Raw genomic sequence first — 25,290 nt, 5'->3', positions numbered from 1 at the left:
AAAAATGTTTTCTTTTTATGAGTAGAAATTATGTAAACTACTGTAATCAAATAATCAATTTCCACAAAACCAAAAATAAAAAACAATTTTTGGTGACTTACTGAGTCATATAATGTCCAAAAATCTGAATAAATAAAATCTTGTAAGTATTGTACAGAGTGGTTATAAATGATTTTCATCTAGCCAGCTGTGAATTTTCCATGTAAAATAAAAAATGCCGCTTTACGAAAATAGGGGTACCTACTTGTTGTAACTCAAAATTAAAAAATCGCCGTTTACTAAGCGTCCACTTCGAAAATAGAGTTCAATTATAAACTTGTTTTCTTCCAAAGTATACATTATTATCAATTATTATTATTGGAAATTAGTTGAAACAATAAACATTTAATTAACAATTTATAAGTGACACTAATGACAGAACTAGAGCTTTCAAAAAAGTAGAGCGGCACAAATAAGTTACATGCAAAAAAATTCCAAAGCTGGCTAGATGAAAATCATTTATAACCACTCTGTATTTTGTGTTGCATTTAAAATTGGTCAAGATCGTAGTTTTATTTGAATCATCTGTATATTGTACTGTCAGGAGATTAACAAGAAACAAATTCTTTTCTAAACTTCTGATGTGTTTACTTCTTTCGTATCTGCTTTTCAGAGGCAATCTTTAAATATATTTTATCTGCAAACGTCACAAAAGTGACCACTTTTATGACTAAATGACACAGGTAAAAGTTTTACTTTTCAGACATGGAGTAAAAACACTGTTTTTACGCCTAGGCGTTTTCACTTTTACTTGACACTTACTTTGACATTTACCACTGTTGTCTCTTTCTTGTCCCTTTCGCTTTTTCAGCATTTTCTGGAGAGGTACAAGGTAGATTATCAGCATTCGACATATTGCACTATAAACTACACCAGTTATTCACCAGTTAAATCAATCAACACTTTCGAAATCTCAACACAAATTCCGAAACTGACGCGTGACGTTATGACGTTTGTTATGATTTTATTGCAAAGCGTCCTGATTATTGAGGTGATTTACTTGATTATTGGTGTGTTGATCTTTTCGTTCCATCTGAATCGTTTGCAGATAAAATAGTATATGTTATTTGGAGTAAAAGTGAGTTTATGTGGCTCAGCTGAATCCATTTGCCTCACTCCGTTCGGCAAAATGAACGTTCAGCTTCGCCACATAAACAATCACTTTTACTCCTAATAACATAATCTACTATTTTTAAATAGTCAAAATATAATTAATTTTAAAGCTTTTTTAGTTATTTTTGTTTCTACAAATTTTGTTTCTTAACAAATTCCTTAGTTTATATTGATTTAAAACTAAAATACAGGTCGGAATTCGTATTCAACGTTAAAAAATAAATCTTGGGTTTAAACAGCTTTAAAAAATATTTACGACATCGTAATGGAATTCGGTCCGATCTTTGATGTAATTTGATCTCGGGAGAGCACATATGTTTAAAAATTTTTAAACATTACCTATTTACAGTACAACTGCACAAGAGTTTTTTGTCAGTTTAAGAAGTAATGTCTCCACGACATTAAGTTTTTGTGTTGACTTCCTGTATAGTTTTTCCACGGCTAAATATGTCGCTTTATTCAGATGAAAATGAGGGAATTTCTTTGTTTGTTTGTTGAATGTTGAATTTTTTGCATTGGTCAGCACACGGGACGGCCAATAGAAGCAATTTCTGTGGCAAGGCTTTAAATCTTCTTCTTCAAGCTCGTTTAACTATTACATTCAGAGCGTAACATTAAGTTTCCCTAACTTTATTTACGTTTCCAACGAGAGGATAGAAGAGAATAGGTCTTAATTTGAACATGCACACTCGCTCACCCTTTGACCAAAGAAGAGGACGTCGCTGGTGTTCAGTCACCTCGAATAAAACATGGCCCAGCTTTTAATTAAGAACCTAATTGTGGCAAATTCGGAATCACATGAGTGAAGATGGGTATTTGCGGGGTTTAAATCACCGAAAAAATTCCATCTCGAGCAAGAGCCACGCTTGCGGAAACCGTATAATATATGTAAATTTAAAATAGAAAGATAAAAAGAAAGAAGAGGCAATCCCATTCTCCCGAGACGCAGTTCCGAATAGAAAACAGCAACGTTATCAAAACAATCAAGACGGAATCAAAGAGCGCGATTGGCCGAACAAGCATTTCCGGTTATTGAATCCGGAACAATCATTGGTAAATCACTTGCGATTCCCTTTTGTCTGCGCTTCACGAATTACACATCGTCGCTTCAAAAACTAAAACAATTTTATCGTCTTGTGGAGCTAATGTAGCGGGGATTTTTTTTTCTCGACGACGCCCTAGATAACGAGCAAATAAAATTACTGGATTAATGCCCTAGACAATTTACTAAACCCGTCACATTTCATAATTAAAATCAGGAAAAAATCCATTCAGAAATTACAGTATATCTTCATGACAATCTGTAGATTATGGACAGTCATTATGATTAAACCAATTTAAGGCTCATCAAATTAAGAACTAAACATCACTCTGATGCTACGGGAAATTCACTGTCCCTTTCTCACTCATTTGGACGAGAAACGAATGGATATTGACGTGGATTTTCTAATGAACAAATTGGGAACTGCTCATGTCACTGCATCTGTTGATCAGGTCGATCTTGGATGTTTGATTACGATATACACAGCTTTTCCACGTTATCAGCACTTGTCATAATTACTCCTGATTATTTTTGGAAATTTTATTAAAATTGGTATTTTTAGAAGTTGCATGTTTGTATTATTTGTATAATTTGTCACTTATTTTGGTTTGTTTTATTTTTAAATTTTACAATTTTGTGTCGAGATAAATTATATACGCAAATTAAGGTTTCCTGTTATTATTCTCTTATCACAATAACAGTATCAGAATTTTAAGCTTTCATAAACCACTCATACTCGTAACAATATCAAAACATTATGAATACATTACAAAATACTTTCTTCTTTGATTCTATACCTACCTAGATAAATATTTTTGTATTTCTTGCATTAAGTACAATGATCGATTGTTATATACAGTATGTCCCCGGATTGAGTTTGCAAGTGAAAAAAAAAATATCTTTGATTTTAGGCTAAAACTGCAAAGGAAAAACATTTTTTATTTGACCTGAAATTAAAACTTCATTATTTTGACTCAGAGAAAAGAAAAGTTTATTTTTCTCTTGATTTTGGACTTAATTGTTTTTCTCTGCGTTTTAAACTTCATCACCTTGGTGGTTTTATTTTTTGACAACGATGTCATTTTGACAAATAATAAGTTTACGCAAGTTAAATAACAAAAATGTTTATGAAAAACATCATTTTAAGAAATCGAAACTCAAAGAAACAGCTTTGAGATGAAAAAATAAAGTCATTTTTTATAAAGGCAATTATTATTCAATTAATTAATTAATTAATCGTTAAAGTGGCATCGTTGTTAAAAAAAAAATAAAACCGCCAATGTGATGGAACTTAAAAAACAAAATAAAAAAATTACTTTCCATCACTGAGTTAGAATGATAAAGTTTTAATTACAGATTTGTTCGTTTTAGAATAAACAAAAAATGTTATTCCTTTGAAATTTTGGTGTATAATCAAAGATAAGATTTTTTTCTTCTTGTAAACTCAATATGGGGACATACAGTATATTATTTGTATTTCAGATTTTGAATTTCAATACAAAATTCTTTATTAATTCCTCAATAATTAAAATATTTTTTGGTTTTGACAACTGTATTTAACATTTTTACACGTTGTTGACAGCTACGATATCTGATTTTTACAAAGCATTTGTGTAGTTTCGCGCACGCAGTGCTGTAAAATAATAAGAAAATTTTAGGTTTTCAGAGACTCCGAAAAAAAAGATACTTGATGATAAATGATAAATAAAGTCCATTAATACTGAGAGAAGTTACCACACAAATTTATCTACTTAGTATTCAAAAATACACAATAGTTATTTGTATTAGGTACTAGGCCAGAAACTGTCATTTTGCAAGTGCAAGCACTTGCAAAACAGTTTCTGGCCGTGTGATACACAAAACAGACTTGACATTTCAGTGTCACTCAGTGCTACCAATACAAAAACTTTCATTACAAAACCCTGTTTTTATTTCCTTGCCTCGACACGCAAATGGGTGTTTTCAAGACGATTTGGACGATTGGAAAATCATTAATTTTAGACGGAGGCCGAAAAAAACAATTTTTTGCCATCTCGTGGTGAAAATAGTAAACCCATAGACCCGTCATGTGTTGACAAATCGAAATTTAAATTAATCGAAGAACGGTCTTCGACCAAAAAGTTTAGTTTTTGTATTTTACAGCGTTCAGTTTTATTAAAGCTCTCAGCTTAGTTTCGAGCTTCAGTATTAAAACTCCACGCTGTAAAATTATACCTACCGCACGTATACCTAATGTAAATAATTATTTTTCTTAGTTCTTAAAATTTTTGTTAAATTAAAAGTAGATTATATACCGAGGTGTGAGGTGGGAGGTTCGCAATAAAGCCGAGGTTGTACGATGAACCAACGACCACTAAGGTTTGTATACTATTTTATTCACAATCATCCTCTCTAAAGAACAGAAAGCCAATAAAAAATTAATCAAATTTTGAAATTTTGAAAATCATGACATTGACACTTTAGGTTGGGAAGTGGTTATTTTCTTGTCAGTTTTTTGGTTGGGAACTGCTCAAACCGTCATATTACATACCAACTGATAAGAAAGTGACCACTCCCAACCCGAACTATGAGTATTTCATATACTTTCCAACTTTTCACATTCAAGGTAATTTGATTATTACTTTATAATTGTGAATAGAATTTATTATTAGTTATTTCTACCATTTCAACACTTGATGAATTAGTTTTGGATTTTTTAAGGCAAGAGCAACTCTTTAATAGATGTATGTACAACACAACAAAGGTTTTAATATGAGCACAATTTTTTGAAAAAAAAGTTATCTTTAATCGAAAACATAATATTGTAAGATATAAAAATCAATTTCATGTCTTACCCAATATGACAATCAGATAAATCTAAAAATGTACTGGCGCAACAATTTTGTTTTATCTATAATAATCTGTTTATCCAAGAGCTTATTTCGGTATTATTTTACTTAAAACATTAATACTATCACGTAAATATGTTCACGTCACGACTAAGTCATAAAATGCTAGGTCCCATTGCATTTTTGAAGGATTATAATTTTTTAAATATTCATCACCCAGAAACTTTTGATAAATTGAAAAATAAATTATTTCGGTCGAACTCTTCACTGTTTCCATTGTCCACTTTGAGGACTTAGCCCTTGAATCGTCAACCCTCGGGGGTAAATACACATAACAGGGGAAGCAGATAGAGACAAATGAAACAAGTGAATGCTGGCTTCACGCGACATTAACCTGTTGTTAAAACCCAGCAGCTCTCGAAACTGCCCGCGATTAATTCCCGTATACGCCCTGTCTTTACTTATTTTCCAGAAGCTAAATCTTCCCGAATAGAGTTTTTCTCATCAGCCACACAGTAGTAATGAAAATAGGTATTGTTGAAAAATTGAAATTTAGTCATCAAACACAAAACAGACTTGTCTTTGTTCCCGACGCGAAGAGGGTGCGATCACATGTTCAATTAAAGCTTTGTTCGGCGGCTCAAATAATGGAAAGCTTAATTCCACTGAAATAACACTTCGCGCTGACGTTAATTTCAGTTTTCTTGTATTTGTTCGAGATTATTAATCGCTTTTAAATTGATTTATTACTTTGATATATACAGTTCTGTAATTAATTGACCTTTTTAGTGCGTTTATTTGAAAACGGTTAAGTTTTATGGCCACGATATCACAAAATAAATAAAAGACACATTGTTACATTAGTATGGCGGGGCGAGACTAAATTAACTTTCATGACGCGGTTTTATATAATTAAGTTCACACAAAACCCAAAATTTATGACATCCAATGATTTATAATTTATTTGCATACGAATATCTCGATAAAATTTTGATTTTTGCTTTATTGGATTCGGGGTATGGCGGCGTTAATTTGAAAGGAGGGTGCATTTCAAAGCCTCTGGTGTATTGCATGAAATACGACTCTTTCGTAATTACACCTCTACATGATTTAATCTTTACTAAATTAATTAGACGAATCTCATAATTGAGTTGTGGATATTTGTGAGTGAAAATTTTTTATGCTTTCGGTGAAAACAGCCCGTTTATGAAAGCGAGGGTGTTTTATTTTATTTTTTAATTAATGAGACGTTTCCGGTGAGAGTACACAAAATCCATCATTGATTACGACACTCTTACATAAAACGAAATTATTGCCGCAAAATAAACGAAAGGGGTAAACAGACAATGCACTGTTCTTTATTTCCACCCCTAATCTGACCTCGCATAATATTAAGACCCTTATCGTTTTCCGTATCACGTGGAGTATAGACACGCGATGTGTTGATGCCAACTCTTTTATGCAGTCCATTTAGAAAATGCATTTTCATTCGACTAATGTCATACAGTTCAAATTTAATTACTGAACGATTTGCACTCAATCGAGAGACTTTTCGATTTTTATCCATTGACAAAACAAATCCTTACTGATTGTACAATTTCATAAATTATATGTTACACACAGTAGATTGTTATTTACAAAAGAAAAGATAATATGGAATATACGAGCTGTCTTGTGTTATTTTTAAAATGTAACATTTTTTTCAAAGTGCACAAACAAGATAAATTACATTTTGAAAACAACAAACTGAATTGTTTTATACCGGAAAAGGTCAGTGATGATAATGATGATGATCATGATTAGGATTATTTATATAAAATTGACACAGTTTTCATTCATTCTTGTCACGCCACGTATGACAGAAATTTATTTCCAAAATGAATTGTTTCGTTATCTTTGGTGAGTGAAGATTTTTATTTTGTACCCGTCAAAGCAACTTTTCAAACAATTTGTGTTCATTCGAAATACATACAATGTTTTTGCACGTACGAGTATATAATTGTTTAAACTTAATTTTTGAATACAATTATTTAAAAAAGAATTACTTTTATTTTAAAAAAGTATGTCTTAAAAATGTACCTACTTTCTTCTATTATTCAATTAATTTTAACACAAAAGTTTTTGTTTTGAAATAAATTAAAGAAAAAACAATTTTTTGGTTAGGCAAATTGTAATCTTAACTTATAAATTGACATTAAAGTAAAAAAGTACAAAACTACTTTTATTAGAATACAAGATTTTTTTCTGATTTTTAATTTCTATCACCTGACATTGTAAATTGTAAAAAGGTATATAAAAAAATAATATTAATAAAATGATCAAGTTTTAGCTGTCCACTTTTTATAAACATGGCTTTTCTTGTTTTTTCTTTTGGTTTTTATAAAAAATTTTGTAACAAAATTAGTTGTATATTTATGACAGTATACAGGCTTTTATACATTTCAAGCCCTGTCGTCAGAATGTGAATAACATTACACTAATGCAGGATGGAAACAATTATATTTACTGATTTTTTAATTTTTATTTAACTTTTGTTAAACTATGTCTTCTTGACCAACTTCTTCAGCTTAGTATTTTTTATAGTACAGTATTTTTTTCTTCATTATGTACTACTTCCTTTCTCTAATGTTTTTGTTTTTTTTTCGTTTCTAAGCTTGGGAATCTCTTCTCCAATATTCGTTTTTTATATTTTTTGTTCTTCCTTTTTTATATTTTATTTTAACTTTTGTTTATTATTTCCTGTCTTTATTTTTGTTTCACTTTTTTTGTTTTTATATTTTTTAATCAGAAATGTTTCAAATATTTCTGACGAGACTTTATTTTATGTATACTTTCAATCTCATTATTTCTTTTAAATCTTCATTAATATGATATTAAAATGATTTTTTCAGATTAGTTTCAGTTCAGTCATTTTATTTTTGTTTGCTTTTTTCTACTTTATAACTTTCCAGTTTGCTTGTTAAATAAATCTTGGTGTTTTAATTTTTTTCTTTGTTTTAGTATGTATCTCATTTTCTTATTTATCTTATTTTATTTAAATTTTATAAAGATAAACATGTTTTATTATAAAAAAAATCTAATTGTAAAAACATTTTTATCTTGATGTTACATCTTAAAAATACATTAGGTACACATATTTTTCGCAAAATTGTTATATGTTAAAATCAGCTAACATAAAGAGTACAATCTTCTGTAGTTCAAAAATAAAAATGTTCTGTTTAGATGCTACACCTTTAAAATTATTTAGAAATTACCAGTAAAAGAAAAAAATTTGTGCCTACAGTAAACATATTAATAAGGTACCTAAAGCAAATAAGGCCCACTTAATTTTTACGATTTTTTATATATTTTTTGAAATATGCAAAGGTTTGGATTTATTATAGAAATTGTAATTTGAACTTTTGTTTAACAATGTGTACCACAAAAATGCTTGTTTTGTTACTTTTTCTACATGCTTTTAACATAAATATAAAATATTACAAAGGGCCTTTTTTGGAACCTTCTAGCCCCAAATAAGGCCCACCATCGACATTAGATAAGGCCCATATTTAAAATTTGAGATAGGATTTTTCATTAAGCGTACTAACATAAGTTAAGGAAAAAAATCTTTAATAAACAAACAAAAAACAACATAAAAAATTCAAAAAAAAAATAAAGAAACTTCAAAACATGTATTGATATGTAACTAGAAATATTTAATTTTAACATCCAACACAATGACGCATCATTTTATAACATATTTCACCATTTGCAGTCAACTAAAAAACATATCTAGGAGTAACTTGAGTATGATTGATAATAGATGGCTGGAGGTCCAACGTAGGCTATATGGTTTTAATTTTCTTTGCAATTTAAACGAAAAATTAACGGTGGGCCTTTTTACGCACCGGACCTTATTTGCTTTAGGTACCTTACAAGAAGTTTAAAATTCAGACATCATTTATTGTTTTATAGTTTTATGCATTAATAATAAATATTGTGCATTACAGTAATTTTGTTACCTAATAATTAAAAATGATATTGAAAAATTGTTTCAGTCTCTGTCGCCCTTTCGGTTTCAACGACAGTTTTCGCTCAGCCTTTGAACGAAGATGAAATAAGGGAAAACGCAAGAAAAGTAATGATGGACTGTAAAGACAAGGTTGGAGCTTCGGATGCAGATGTGGAAGCACTAAAAATGCACAAAATGCCCGAGTCTCATGAAGGTTTCTGCATGCTCGAATGTGTCTTTGACAGCGCAAAAATAATGCAAGATGGAAAGTTCAGTAAAAGTGGGATGGTAGAAGGCTTCAAACCACTTATAGGCGATGACAAGGCAAAACTGGAAAGTCTCGAAAAACTATCGGCTACTTGTGAAGGCGAATTGGGAAATGGCGAAGACAAATGCGAAACTGCCAAACGCTTGGTCGAATGTGTCATCAAAAATGGGAAATCTCACGGTTTTGAAATACCCTCGCCTCGTGAATAATAAAGTAATAATTGTTTGTGTGTAGAAATAAAGTGTTGAAAAGATTTCCTTCTCAAACAAATCCCTCGCACTTCAAATAAGACTTTAACACCTCTTGATTTTCCTTTAATACCGTTCGCGCTTTGTAATTTTTCAACTTCTTTGTGGAGCTTTTAAAGAAGCTCCACAATCTTTGAGTTTTTCGGTGCTTAATTAAAAACGATTTTAAAAGAAAAGGAAGATTGAAAGGACGGCTCCTCTGATATTTTCTTAATCACTATATCAAAGAACGAGGGGAGCATTTAGTACAATCATATTTCCATTTTGAGACAAATTCGCACGAATATACCTAGTTAAGTGCCATCATAAAATAATTCCCACTTTGCGTGGCGCATTATACGCAAGAATTTTAACGCGGTTAAAAGTGACGTTTATGACACTTTACGAGGAAAAATACATTTAGCGAGCATTGTACGATGACGGTTTCGATGCTATTTTGCCTCTGCGGAGACAATAATAGGGATTAAAGACAACAATTAGACATGGAAGTGAGATAGACAAAGGAACTGGTGTCGTTTCCCACAGGATTAGATGCTGATTCACGACGTCACTAATTCGCGCTCCGGGATTATCGCACCATTATACCAGATATTTATGGTTTTTTAGGYATTCTACATAACCCTAACACCTACAGTCTCTCCTCAGCCGACAAAAAGACTATTAATCAAAGAGTTACAAAATTCACATTTTGATTTAATTCAAAATATTCACTTTTCAAATTTGTTCAAAATATGTATTAATATAAATCATAATCTCAAAGCTGGAAAAAAATTATATCATGATCATAACGTGACACTCGATACTAAATCATATTTGCAGACATCTGAGCACAAATAAATTTATACTCAATCTTTTTATTATACTCAGGTAGATTTTATTTTATGGTACACATTTGATAAAGAATATTTTTTTAAATTTAACCTTGAACTTTGATATTGYTTTTATTTCATGTGATAAATTTTTGTAAAACAAATAAAGATTTATTTAAACGAAAGAGATTTTTTTTGTAAATGTTAAAATGACAAATTAGCTATCTCACATTCTTTCCTGTTCTTTCAGATTTGCCGCCAGAACGTATTTTTTTAATCTAAAAAATAACATTCAAATTTGAAAAAATGTCTAACTTTAAAAAAATAATAAATAAAAATATTAATAACAACATTTAAAATGTTAGTGTAAGACTTATTGAAATATCGAATTACAAAAGACAATTAGGAAACTAAAAACTAAATTTTAAGCTCTTTAACAAAAAATAAAAAAAATCTTAGGAAAAAATTTGCAGATCTTAAAGAGATTACAACTAGTTCTGAAAATATCTTACTAAAAAAGTATCTGACTTGCAATAAAACAAAAAAATTTGAAAACCGAATTCATAAATTTGTAGTTGAAGAAACTGAGAAACATTTGTTTCAATAAAAAAAATACCACAATATTAAAGTTTAATTTTGCTTTACATCAGAATTTATTTGATATCTAACAAGCAATAAATACCGAAATTATCTCTATTATAGCCCACCATCATGCACAGATAACCATGATTCCCCCTATGACTTGCAAAAACCTATGCGAGTAAAAATTAATCAGAACATCAGCCAACCTATTTTAACAAATTATTGGAAGCAATCAATGCTAATTTATTTCATCAGACTTGATCAGAGCAATAAACAACAGGACTTCAAACATTTACGCGGGCAACATCGTAGAAGGCGTGCTCTCAATCTCGACCAATAAATGAACATTATTCCCCACTACTTCGTTCCGTAACAGAGGGAATAAAGCTCTCTAAGGATAATCAATTGTCTATTAAGTTCAGGAGCCAACTTTGTGAAAACTGCAAACGCGGAGAATGGAACAAAATGAGATAACTTCCAACACTTTCTAATTTAAATTCGTTCAACCCTAAGTTACGAAGTGGAGATCAAGTTGGAAGTAATTAAAATAAAATTATTATACAAACAAAAAACAAGAGTGCAACAAGATTAATTATCCTGTGCATATTGAGTCCATATGATAATMATAACAAAATCCTAAGACGTGACAAACGTCATATTTACAAATTCAAATTATTATTAAGTAAGTAATTTCAAATTTATTAATTTATTTAAACAAATTACATATATGTAAGTAGGTACTTACTATAATTGGTAGATGCCTATTTATTTTAATTATTTTTTGTTGATTAGGTATTTTAATGATGCGAGAAGAGAACAATATTATTTACCATAACAGAAGCATCAAGTATACTTAGAAGAAAATACAATTTTTAAATCAGAATATCTTACATAGTATTTCATTCATTGATTCAATTGGTCTTTGGGGCGTGGTCGGAGCGTTGCGTTGCCGCCCTTTTCCCTAAGCACGGGAATATAGAGTCCATAATCAGAATACAGGGCGGTGCAAAGATTAAACTCAAGCTTATCAACTCAAATACACCAGTATCAAACAGTTGACTGTCGACTGAATCTTCGCCAACACGCGTTGCCACAGATAAAGCTCCAAAACATACACTGATAAAAAATCGTCGCATTTTTTTGTCAAAATTGATTTTTGCGGTTTCGGATCCGATGTGGCATATGCGGGTATTCGGGAGCTTTTGAGTATGTGACGAGCGGCAACGTGTTTGTTTTGAAAGCAACAGATGATGTGTTTTTGTGATATTTTTGAAATTTGAAATTTTTTCAAATGGCTTTAGAGCTGAGTTCGCATCCTCCGATGCCTTTGGACTATAGTAATAGTGGAACGAGGGAAAATTCGAGTAGTCCGGTAAATGTTTCCGATTCGGCACCGTCGAGTCCGCCGGGAAGTAGCGCCTTCACGGTCGTAACGCCCAAAGGACGAGACCGTAAGTAAATTTGAATATGCAATGCAAATTTTTTTATTGTTAGAAGATGTCAAATAGATTAAATATAAAACATAGAATATCTAAACTATTTACAGTTTGAAATTATTAAAAAAAATAACTTTCACACTCGATTTCACTACGAGATACAGTAAGGTATAGAAGAAACAAATGATGTTAATTAATTTTTAATTAATATACAGGGTGCGCCAGAACTCCCGCCCCAGAGAAAATTTTTAAGTAAGATAAGTTACCAGGAACATGAAAAAAATGTTTAAAAAATTCTATCTCAAAAAATTTTGACATTTATTTTTTTGTCATTTGACATTTTTTGTTTATTTAATGATGATCTTGTATATGTTTATTTATAATTATTTAGTAAAAGTACAAAAATTTTGACAATAAAAGCCACAAATAACATTAAACAAAGTTACAATTTAGAATACAACTTTCTTGTATCCTCTTTTAAATAGCCTGTAGCAAAAAAACATGGAAAATTCTTTTTCCAACAGAAATAAATAAAGTCAATGTACAAAATTTAAACCCTCATAACTTCGAAATTTTTATAGATAGAATTTTTTTTACATTTTTTCCATGTTCCTGGTATCTTACTTTACATGGGATTTTTCTCTGGGGCGTGAGATCTGGCGCACCCTGTATACCTTTACCTATTTGTACAAGGTGCTTTTAATTTAGTTATTCATCCACATGCGATAGGTAGGTATACTAATTAATAACTCTCAGATTAAAATATCAAAAAATGCTTATAACATACTCTGACGTGTATACATTGTAGACAATAGAAAAAGTTAGATTTTTTCTTAAAAAGTCACGCTTTTCTAAAAAAAATTGAAAAATCTTCTTATAAGTAATTTTTCAATTGCCGTTTTATTTGTATATTTCAATGAAATTTTTGATCATACTCGTATAGTAGATTTATGATTTTAAAATTAAGTTGGTAATATTAACTATTAAATACCTACAAATGTCATAATTTTATTGTCATAATCGTCATTCTTTTGCCCGCGGTGGCCGCAGGCATAACATTCACCTGAAGCAAGCAATTACTAAGAATTCAATGTTGCCAATTTAATTTCAAAGTCATAGCTCACTTTTTAATCAGCAGAAATGTACCTAGTTGAATTTTTGATATATTAAATAGGTATAAGAAAAATTCTAGTTTAGTATTTGTTTATTTCTTTTAATTTTTTTATTTTAAATTTATTATTAATTTTTTTGTTAATAGAAAAAATACTAAAAATATGTATATGACTGTTGTGCTTCATTTGTATAGCCTTATATTTGATACTTTTAGCACGAAAAATCAAAATAATCTTTTTAGAGAAACAGATTTTTGGAATAACGCTTGTTTCGTTTTGCTCGGACCACCAAATAAATTTAATTCTCTTACGGTAAAAGTTGAGAATTAGGAAGACGGATCAATTCGACCACCAATACCTGCGGGGGTTTGAGATTGATAAGTTTTGGTATTTATGATTTAGATAAACAATAAGAGAGAGGTAGTTTAAAATAGTGGTCAAATTTAACTTCGAACATTCAATTACGGTCACATTTTAGACTTTTAGTTTGCTTTGACGGAAGCGGTTTGTTATTAGCAACAATGTCAAATCAAGAAGCGCAAAGAAGAAAAAATGTTGAAAATAAAGTAAATTATGTTAGTCAAAAAATTTATGAATATAAGTGAAAACAATATCTAGATTTACATTTGTTAAATCAGTATGTAGCAATGATTTGCCAAATTCATTTAATTAAATAAAATAAAAATGTTTTAGTTTACATTTACTTGATATTTTCTTTACTTTATCCTCCCCAAGGTTCAAGTCCAACCGATTTAAACTTTCTGTTTATTACCGGATTTTAATCTTTGCTAAATTTTATCTCTCCTTTATTAAGTTGATCCTTTGGATGTATAATATCGTGGTCGAATTTACAGACCCCCTAATACTGGTGTGATCGAATTGACATACGCTCGTTTTGCTATGGGTAACATTGACTAATTGAGTATAGAATAAAAAAATTAAAGATTAAAGAGTTAAAAAATTGTCTGTTACTCCTGATTTTAAAGTATGTCGAAATATTTTAACAAGTAGAGCTAAAAGAAGTCAAAATAACTCAACTTGCCTTATCGAATAAATTTGAATTTGGGGCGCAGCCTTTAAATTTACCGACTCAAATTGCAAATAAATATATGATCTCTAAAGTTAGCTCTTCAAATTCTATTACATTGTTTTTAAAAAATGAGTAAAAACCATCCAAAACAGACAGAGAAAAAAGTGTTCTCATATAAAAAAAATCATAAAACGGTAAAAACTTTGCATCCACTTTTTGTAAATCCGATTTTTATTATCTCAAATGTTACTGACTACCTACTAGCAATGTAAACTTTCGGATAAAGTACCTACTCAAAGTTTAGTTATTTTGACATTTTTTAAGGTCTACTATCATCTGTTAAAATGTTTGCATATACTTTAAAATCACCCCGTACATCTATGCTTTATTTTTTTTTAAATAATATATTCTAACAACATAATCTAACTTAATAGTAAGTAGATCTGTATAAACAAAAAACCCTAAAAATGTCAAAATCGCTGTTATCAGGTTTTTGTTTGATTTTACATTGTAAGTAGGTAGGTGATAATACCTACAACGTTAAAAATTATGCTGGCACTAGAATTTTCTTTTAATATTTGTTTTAATAACTCATGGATTGTTAAAACAGAGAAATTGAGAGCAAAATATCTATTCATTAGAATTTTGAGTGTCTCTCTAACAATTTTTAGCGCAAAGTTTAGCGAAATATTGACGTAAACAAACTAAGAACAAGTTTTTTATTTGTCAAGATTGTGAAATCACTTTATAATCCGAGTAGTTTAGCCCCCTTATGAGACAATGGCATTACAAACTGTAAACAATTAGAAAATTGAGACAAATGGGATTGTCGGGAAAAGAACTAAGCACTCATTAAGAAATTGTGCCGTCAAAGGATTTATTTCGTCAGTCGTATTTTGGACAATTAAACTTATCAGAAGTGTAGACGGTCTCATGAGTAGTTCCTTGCAACGTCATCGTCACAAAAAATAAAATTTTAACCCTATTTCTACGAAATAAATCTTGCCCTATTTTAATATCACATCAGTCCCCTGCGGTATAATAAAGATATCGAACATTTATAAACCAATCAGAGGTGCCAGTTTCATGTAAATAAAACTTATCGCAGTCAAAGCTTTGATTAAAGTAATAAGACGTGATAATATACAGAGTGGTGTTTAAGAGACGCTTCTACGCCAGTAAAACCGAAATGAAATTAAAAATAAATCTGAGTGTTACGCACATGTCCATCATATGAAGAATTTTTCTGAATCGGGTCAACGAATCAACATATGCACAGTGTAACTTACAATAAATAGCACAAAAACATCCAGGATTTGTAGAAACTCAAGACGCACACATGTGTTCTCAAGTCATTGTTCCCGGATGAACACTATAACGTAATTTAATACTCCCCCTCGTATAAAAACTTGAAAAAGATTTAATTTTTATTTTTACTTAAGTGCGTCATCATTTAGCTCTGTATCATATTTTATTGTTCTGAAAGACATAATAAGTTAGTCGAATGTGAGGAAAATTTTACAAATATGATTTGATAATTCTGATTAATAATTACGAGAGTAAAAAGCGGGCACCGATTATAAAAGTGATAAATGAAGAGATAAAACAGATCAGTCCGAGAGTTGAGTGCTGAAATAATTTGATTTCTATATCGAATTCTCTTTGAAGTGAAGCGCTAGATTGCATTTTGTTGGCGTTAATTGAAATTGACGAAAAAATAATTAGTTTTCCCTCGTTTTCGTCTCTTCTATCTGTACGCGTTTAGCAGGATGTGTAATAAACTGAATTCGGTTTTAACCCCGGTTGAAATTAGTCCACATTCATTCTAAAATGTAGACATTCACTCACTGAATTTTATCAATTTTTTTCAATAAAATTCATTATTTGATACTTAAAACATCCTGTGTTTGTCGGTAAGAAACCCAAACGTGCAGATGTGTATCTGAAGGCTTGTATCAGATTACACTCATTTCTTTTCGGTCAATTAATTTTAAATGCGTTATTATTTTTCAACAAAACAGATGAAGTGTTGTCGCAGCTTTTTGGCACAATATCTTTTTGTTGTTTTTTTTTAAGCAATAGAAGAAAAATGTATTTTTGATTAAACTGGAATGCGTTTGTGAATATTGTCAATATTGAATAGCGCTCATGGGCGCCGACTTTTCATATTTTCAGTTGGTGCATAAATAAAGAATTGGTATAACTTGCAGGACTTGAGCTCAATTACGGGAAAAAACGATTTCCCTATGTTTGCTGAATTTATTGTATTTAATATACGGAAAATATGTATAATAATATAATTTTTTGTATAGTACAAAAGAAAAAAAAAATCAATATATAAAATATGCAATGAAAAGTGTAAAAAAATAGTACATATTCAAAGTTGTGAAATGCTTCAAGTTGTTGCATTTTGAAAAATAATACACTACTGTTAAATTTCAAAAAAAAAACGAAATAATTAAAAATAAATGACTTTTTTTGAAAAGTTGCATGAATGTTTGTAAATCTATCGCTGAATACAGCTTGAGGGGTATTAACTTTTCATTAATGCAATTAATTTGAGATGAATAAAATTAAGATATRCAAAAGCTAAATAAATTGTCTCAAAAATTACCTAGTCATCAGTGTTGGTTTTTGATTTTTTACATTTTCAAAAATACCTATCATAATTTTTTTTAATTTTTGTCGAATATTGCTTTTCAAATTTAACATGCAAAATTGTAGAAAGGGTGRAAAAAATTGGTTTTTTCATTTTGATGATTACACAATGTCCAAAAACAATTAATTCTCTTAATTCTTTTGTAAAATTTTGATCAATCGGTCCAAGAAAACAGTTTAGAGCTTTTGAGCGTATGTACATTAGGCTATAAAAAAACCTAATGACATATTTAGTCTCCCCATCAATATACGTGAATACGCGGTAGATTTACTACAACAAAAAAATAATTTTTTCTCTTTTCTTTAGATCAATGTTGCAAGTATCATTTTTTTAAATCGTAAAAACATTTTGCAGAAAATTTATTCCAGTTTTCTAAACTGTGCTTACATTGGCTGTGTGGTCATTGGTTGCTGAGATATCCAATGATCAAAGACAAAAACATCTTTTTTCAGTAAAAGTCAAATATCTTAGCGACAAATCGACGTAAAGAGAGCATAAAAAAGCAAATTAAAACTGAATAAACAAGCTATCCGCCTTATTGTTTGATTTAATTAATAAAAATTTCCCCAAGTCCGTGGACCTTCTTAGGATTACCAACGTAATAATCGTATAGCACCAAAAATTTTTTGCCAAAAGATTTCAAGACTAGAAACTTGAAGCTTTAAAATAGATTTTTTAAAACTAAATACCTACGACCATTTTTCATTGAAGTACAATATTTTGAAATTTTTTTGTTCTCTAATTTTATTTGGAGTAGTAAAAGGTTTGTGTAAAATGTTTGAGATAATCAATTTTTTTTTCAAGGACTTTTTCACTAAAAAGTTTAATTTTAAATTAATTTGAACAATATTTAGAAAAACAAAATGGAATAACATAAACAATTTTGATCCATTTTCTCGTAAGGGAAAATAGAAAGATAGAAAATTTAAGACATCTTTGACATTAAAAGTGGTTTATTATTACTAAAAGAAGATTAGGATAAATACGAAATTCCAAATATTATGGGTGCCCAGCACCCATTAAAAAATTTCAATGGGTGCATGCATCCGTCCCGATGCGCCCATGATAGCGCTAACTTTATTAATTTTAGCCTGCACAATACTAGGTGATCAAAAAAAACACATAAATGATTAACAGTCACTACAATCTATACATTATTTTATGTTGCCAACTTAATTTCCAAATTAAAGGCTACTTTAGTGAGAAATTTAATTGAATAACGCATGTTTGTTAGAGAAGCGTTTTGCTTGCTGCTTCCTCGGAGGAAATCTGTAAATATTTAAGATCGATATATGGCTTAAGGTCAAAGCTGAATCTTTTCGGCCCCAGAAATCACCCGTAATAAATCCAATATCGAGAACGCGGCTTTAGTGGTTGATGTCTCTGGAGACATCTCGTATCACCTGACACCAAATCATAATTACGCTGGTTGCGACCGTCTCGAACAAAATCAAGTTCCGAAATCCTGAGAAAACTTATTGGAAAGATTTCAAATTTGTTCGAGAAAAGTTTGCTATTTTTATCCGCCACAAATCGAAAACTCGGTAAAATAATAACTTGTTCGTACAATTCAAAGCTTTTAGGAAAATCGCCGTAACAACATTGCGTATAATCGGATTAGAGAATTGTCAGATCTCTCAGAGCTTTAATACAACCGGAGAGAGCTTCAATCATATCGTTTTTAATATTTGATGGGCATTTAGCTCAATCATATTAAAGGCAAACTTGCTCAGTGCAAAAATGGGATATTTTACGATTTGTTGAACAAACGACGCACCTCAAATGGCATAAATCTCGAGTGTGTGGGACGAAAAACCCACAACCAGGATCGGAAATGACAAATTAATGCGTAATTGAGTTCGCTTGATTCTTAATGGAATAGACAGGGCGCCAGTGCAAGATTATGACCCTCAAAGCAGTGTGAGAGATTTCGTCTCAAAAACAATTCTATTAAAGCCACGTTTTTGTGGTTTTAGATGAATCACATCAACATATTTTAACTGATTTTTCTCTGTTGCAGTTATGTCCGATCGAAATGGCTCTCCTGTTCAGTTTCCTTCGCCGACAGCATATGCGAGCTATTGCAGGACACTCTGGGGCTCGCCTTTCATGTCAAGCAGCCCTCGCTATTTATCTCTTGCTCAGAACCATTCCGAACAATCACCCGACAAGTCGAAAGGTAAAAATCTTTAGGACCGACAAAGGATTAAAGTGGTGGATAATTGTCATATCCGACGCTCAAGTGGCGGCTCGTGTTCCTAAATAGACCTCACAAGTCGGTCATTACGTCATTTCCGAGCGCCCCTGTGTTTCATTAATTCATTGTTTAAACAGTCCGGCAATAAATAGACGATTTGTTTTGTTAATAAGCCAGAAATGAAGTGGCACAACAAAAAAATGAAAATAGACGCAGGAAGTGTTTGACTAATAAATTAAATATCAATTCATTTAAAACTAATAACCAACAGTGGATTTGTTGAATAAGTGCTTTTTTCCTTTTTTAAAAGAGAATGTAAACATCTGTTTTCTAAACTCTCTATCTAAATTAGTTTGCAGGCTAGGTATATGTAGTATATTTTCTTATATCCAAATAATACAATTTTATACCATAAAATATGTATTTTACTTCTATAAAAAATGTTTTAAGTTTGAACGTTAACTTTTTATCTTTTGGTAATTAATTTTCTGTTTGGTTGAATATTTTGACGTCTCCGATGGGATATCCGAGGTCAATAAAACTAAATAAATTTTGCAATTGACAAACTTCACGCCTGATTCTATGAAATAATAAGATAAGGGAAATTTATAGCCGTTTTAATTCGCACTTTTTCGATGATATTCTGTCAATATAACCGTTTATTACGGTGCATAAAACGCTTTACTTCATATATTAAACCCCAATAAAAATTTAAATGGTTTTTATTGCGTCATTGGAATGGATTTGTTCTCTAATAAATCAATATTTTCGATTGTTTTATCTAGGTAATCTCAGAGCTGAAGGTAAATATTGGCAAGCTTTGATGAAAACCGAGTAAGATCACCACTTTTATAAAAGCCAAATCTAAAATTTCATTAATTAGCGATTTTAGGTTATGAAAAATTGTTTTATCTTTAAATCCGCTCACAACGAAAATTTTGGTTTTAATATGTGATTATTTACAATATTTGTGACTGTTTTTTGCGATACGGTTGCTTTTTATTACTTGGGTGTAAAAGTTTGACGCAAATGTTTAACTTAAATATTTTTATCTAAAGATCTATAAGACTACAAATAGTTGTCATTATTACCGGATATGTTTTATCAATATTTTTCATTCCTTTATTTAATCAAAGTCATCGTAAATCTTCCAAAACGGTATAAAATCATGTAGTCATCAAATTATCTTTTACAAAACTCTTTTAAAGATAAAAAAATCAATGTTAGGTAATGATTAATTAGGTACATCAATTATAAAAACTGCAATACTAAAATTCATCATACTTCTTATACTTTGGTATTTTTCATATACCTACATAAATATACCGTGCCATTCAAACAAAATGAATAAAGATGAAGCAAGAATAACGAAGTGAAAAAAATACTGGAAAACCGGAAAAAGCTATTCAAAATAACAGAAATTGTTATCGACGATGGAGTTTTATTTGTAAAAATTCTACGCTCTTACGTTTTCTACCGGGTGACTGTAAATGATTGTGATTTTTGTCYTCAAGTTGATGTCAAAATTAAAATTTTAGTTTGGCAACCTTGATTTTCAAATTCAAACGTCAAACTTTTAGGTATAGGCATGGATTAACCATATTATGGTTAATCAATGGTATAGGCAATTGTCATTCATTTGCGAGGGGCAACTGCTGATTTAGCCATCACATCCTGACATAACATATTAGAAGGATTAGCAATAATTAAGTGTTGCCAATAGATTTATTTGTCATAAACATTAATAGTCGCCCGGTAAATTCTTAACTAATATTTTTTGAATTGTGTTTTATAATTTATTTTATCTTGAAAAAACAAGGAATTCTTTTTGTAGCTGTTCAGAAATTATATTTGTTATATTTTCAATATTTCTCAAGACTTGAGTAGCAAAAAAAAACTATAACCAGAAGATTAAAAAAAATATTTAAACAAAATTATGAACGACTCTACAAAAATGTGGTAACATAGATTGTTTAATCACGCAAAATTTATGTTTAATATTTTTTGCCAATTTAAGAAGTACACTATTAGATAGTTTAAAAATTGGGCGTGAGAATTAGGTTTGGTGTATGCAGACTTATAGTGAATTAGTAACTTTTTAATTTACCAGTTACGAGTATTTTTGTTGCAGTTTTGTTATTTTTGATGACAAAATACACGAATAAAAATAAACGATAAGTTCAAGGTAGCGCTTGCTTTTTGGCTATTTTACCCACATTTTACTATTTCTAAGCATCACGCTTAACCTGGATGATAAATGTGCCCTTGTTTGATAACTTAGAATTTGATAGTACCTAATTGCTACTTACAAAACTCTGTATTGATTTAGGAATTTTGTTGATAAATAATTTCTCGAAGGAAATGCTGATTTAAAAGAAAAACACAAAATTTCGACCACCGTGTCAAACAAAAAAGTTATTAAGACTTTTTTAGGGTGGTTTTAATTCATCCGTTTGTTATTAAACATCTGGAAGTCGTACATAGAAACCGTTGAAGTTGTATAGGCCAGCGGTATGTACGCAAGGATTATTCATCCAGACGTTGCTCGAGATAGCGGCTCGATGAAAGGACCGATAATGCAGGGATTTCAGATATCGATGTCAGTATGATGAATTACTTCACGGATTGTAAATCACATTTAATCTAACACGGGATTGTTTGAATATTGATTTTACAAGATCACAACGGACATGTGGTTTTGAGCTTTGATGCATCATATTGGAAATGACGCTCAAACATTAAACACACGTATCTTCCTTCCTGAAGAAAATGACTCAATACCTACTTAGTACTTAGAGATAGGGAAGAAGATTGGATCTAATAATCGATTTGCTGGAGTGCACTTGTAGTTATCGGTTGTCAACTTAAATAGAAGAGTGAATTTCAAATATGCCGAATGTGTCCCAATGATAATTCGATTTAGGTAATATTAAAATCGGCTTTATTATTTTCAAAATTTCATTAAATACAAGGTGTGTCAGAACTCGCGCCCCAGAGAAAAAGTTCAAGTAAGATAAGATACCAGAAACATGAAAAAAATGTTGAAAATTTTCTATAAAAAAAATTGGACATTTATTTTTTGACATTTGATATTTTTTATGTATATTTAATGATACTGATGATCTTGTATATGTTTTTTCTATAATTATTCAGTAAAAGTACAAAAATTTTGCCAATAAAAGCCACAAATAACATTAAACAGACTTACAATTTAGGATACAGCTTCCTTGTATCTTCTTCTGCCTGTAGCAAAAAAACTTTTTTTACAATAGAAATAAATAGACTCAAAGTGCAAAATTTAAACTTTCATAACTTCGAAATTTTTATTGATAAATTTTTTTTAACAATTTTTACATGTTCCTGGTATCTCACCTTACATGGTATTTTTCTCTGGGGTGCGAGTTCTGGCGTATCCTATATAGTTTTGGTGTCGGATGTAATTATGTACCCAATTAAAATTAAAAATTAAGTACCCAATTAAAAAAAAAAAACTATAGAACAGCAATTGCTACACTAAGCTCGTGATTAAAGTGGACTTTGACTTTTAAATAAGTTGGCAACGCTGAAAAACATTGAAGCTAAAAGTACAAGACTTGTCAATTTTCATACTTTCTGTTCTTATTTTTCAATGTTGCCAATTTAATTTCAAAGTCACAGGTCATTTTGATCATTCATAAAGTTAGTTGAACACATCTTCACTTGGCTATAGAAATCTAATAGTTTCCACTCTGTATATGAGTAAATCTGAATTCAAAAAATTAGGTAAAACCTAATGGCTTACCATTACAAAAATTAGACTAGTACTGTGAAAAAAAATCATAAACTTGTGCTTGTCTATTTCTACAAAGTTCTGATTTACAACAGTTTTTTTTTGCTTTCATTTAATTGTTTTAACCGACACAGTCGTGATATGAAATTTTTTTGAAACACTTTTTTCTTTTGTTTACTTACATCTGTAATAAATAGAGGCAAATAATTTGGTATTTTGCTATTTTCTTTATTAAAATAAAGCACATTTTAATTATTTTTTATACTCTAGACCAGAAATAAGTACATAGAATGTATGAAAGCTTGTAATTAAATGTAGGTGTACCTAGAGATTCATTATTATAGTAAAATATTTGCAATAAATAATTGTGTGAATCTTTTGTGTATGTTTGATTTGCGCAAATCCATCTGTTCCAGTTTCGAAGATTAGATGTATGACATTTAGCCCCATATCCGCAGCGTAACCAAATGTGCAATGAGCTGAATCGTGTTTTGCAAAGTGTAAATTGGTCTGAGCCCCCGGGACACGTCGGCAATCCTGCCCTCTCAATTAATGGTACAATGTCGGTCTGCCCCATGTATCTCTCTGACTTTGTGTTGTGCATGGGGGCCTATTTATCAGAGTGTGATAAATACGCACCGCCTCCTTTGTTTTAACCTATACAATGACCTGTCACCTGACGGAGTCTGACTCAGGGCACTATTTGCGTTCCTCCCCCTATAGTCGAGTGTTTACACAATGTTTGCGTTCACCTATCTTGATACAGTTCATTTCGGGAAAATGATATAATTAGCCGAGTCAAAATGCAATGATTAATGAATCCAAGGCGGGAAAGCGCCTTTATTTGTATTTCAATTATTCCTCTTGATTGATTATATTGACTTAATTGGAACGAGGAAATTAAACTTTAAATAAAGACATTAATAGTAATTCGTTTGGATAATTTGCCGTAGGAGTAAATGTAAAGAAAGCGGGGCGTAATGTATTCTTTTGATGGGTTCACGAATCATTAGGTTATGACCGAATAGTTTAACAGGGGTAATTCTTAAGGGTAACTACCCCTTGTTCAGTAAACAGTGCTCTGTTCATTTATTCCAACACGATACGCGTACAACATAAAGAATGGGGGTGTAATATGTACAAGGGTGGCTCTGAATAATTCATGACCTTACTGTGACAGCTGTTACTGTAACTTCTCTATATTGGCACTATTTTATCACTTACCATTGCTTTTTAAACACGTTATTTGCTCTTTTCCACTATAATAACATTTTGATTAATTGGAACTCGCTGAAAATCGAACACCTGCCGTTTTCAGATTTTTCATGATTGCTTTCATTCAATTATTCAATTCCACAAATTGCGGAAAAAACAACGCTCAGAATGATCGCTCTAATGGATAACATTATTGATGTCCGACCGACTAAAATAGACTCCTTGATCGCTTAAGCTCATATTCTGATTGTTTCTAAATCTTTCAGTGACAATGTGAAAGCAAACAAAACCTCGTGAATCATAGAATAAGACAAACACACCAAAAACTCAACAAATCTAATATTCTACATATCATTGCTACCGTATTTGTTCTACAACTATTGTTTCGTGATGTTATTATATCCGTTCGTGTCAAATTGACTAATCAAAAATTCCCACTGTGTCGAAAACAAATAACCAAAATAAACAGAACGGCCGTTTGGTTAAATACAAATAAATATTTTGTCATTTCGTAAATATTMATATCGATTTTTCACTGTGAAATTAAAAGCTCAACATTTCTGCAGCGTTAAGAAACAGACAATGGAAAAATAATTATATTTCGCTTGAAGCGGTAACTTCAAAATTACCATAATAGTGCTATTGGGAAAGGGGGTCATTTTAGGATTATAGTACCTAAAGGGTGCCATCAAAGGATTAAAATATGTCACTCGCTATCTTGTTTCACTCATTTCGGAGACAACCACCATCATTTAAATGCAATTTAAATCTGATAAAGTGTAAAAACTGTAGAATATTCTAAAAAGTAAAATAAAATCTAAAAATAAAACACATTTTTGTTATATCAAGATTTTAATAATGCATTGTTGTTTATTAATTTTTTTATGCTCCTTATTATTTTTCTAAAAGAAAAATTGATAGTACATATAGCGTGTCTCAAAATTCGCGGCAC

At 30.6% G+C, this 25,290-nt stretch overlaps 2 protein-coding genes across 2 annotated transcripts in view; both read left to right on the top strand.

The window, feature by feature from the left end:
• The first annotated feature begins 6,856 nt into the window (after positions 1 to 6,856).
• Positions 6,857 to 9,490, top strand: LOC123012886 (general odorant-binding protein 19d-like). The gene is made up of 2 exons (XM_044411078.1): positions 6,857 to 6,921; positions 9,060 to 9,490. The coding sequence occupies exons 1-2, from the start codon at positions 6,900 to 6,902 to the stop codon at positions 9,488 to 9,490; spliced, it is 453 nt and encodes a 150-aa protein (XP_044267013.1). The 5' UTR covers positions 6,857 to 6,899.
• Positions 9,491 to 11,992: 2,502 nt separating this feature from the next.
• The window catches only part of LOC123012543 (zinc finger protein 584-like), a 33,725-nt gene continuing 20,427 nt past the window's right edge, over positions 11,993 to 25,290 (top strand). The window contains exons 1-2 of the mRNA XM_044410548.1: positions 11,993 to 12,371; positions 19,178 to 19,336. Of these exons, the coding sequence (XP_044266483.1) occupies positions 12,212 to 12,371; positions 19,178 to 19,336 (319 nt within the window). The 5' untranslated portion in view covers positions 11,993 to 12,211. The remainder of the gene's footprint in view (positions 12,372 to 19,177; positions 19,337 to 25,290) is intronic.

The sequence above is a fragment of the Tribolium madens genome, unplaced genomic scaffold, assembly GCF_015345945.1.
Source record: "Tribolium madens isolate multiple individuals breed KSU strain unplaced genomic scaffold, Tmad_KSU_1.1 Scaffold_96;HRSCAF=242;Tcas5.2_LG5, whole genome shotgun sequence".
In the NCBI taxonomy this organism is placed as follows: domain Eukaryota; kingdom Metazoa; phylum Arthropoda; class Insecta; order Coleoptera; family Tenebrionidae; genus Tribolium; species Tribolium madens.
This window is presented reverse-complemented; position numbering and strand designations above follow the sequence as displayed.

What these genes read in the sequence shown, in the direction of transcription:
- LOC123012886 (XM_044411078.1), top strand. Translation starts at nt 6,900, where the DNA reads ATGAATTGTTTCGTTATCTTTG. An exon ending in GAATTGTTTCGTTATCTTTG is followed by an intron (nt 6,922 to 9,059) that starts GTGAGTGAAGAT and finishes AAATTGTTTCAG; the next exon opens with TCTCTGTCGCCCTTTCGGTT.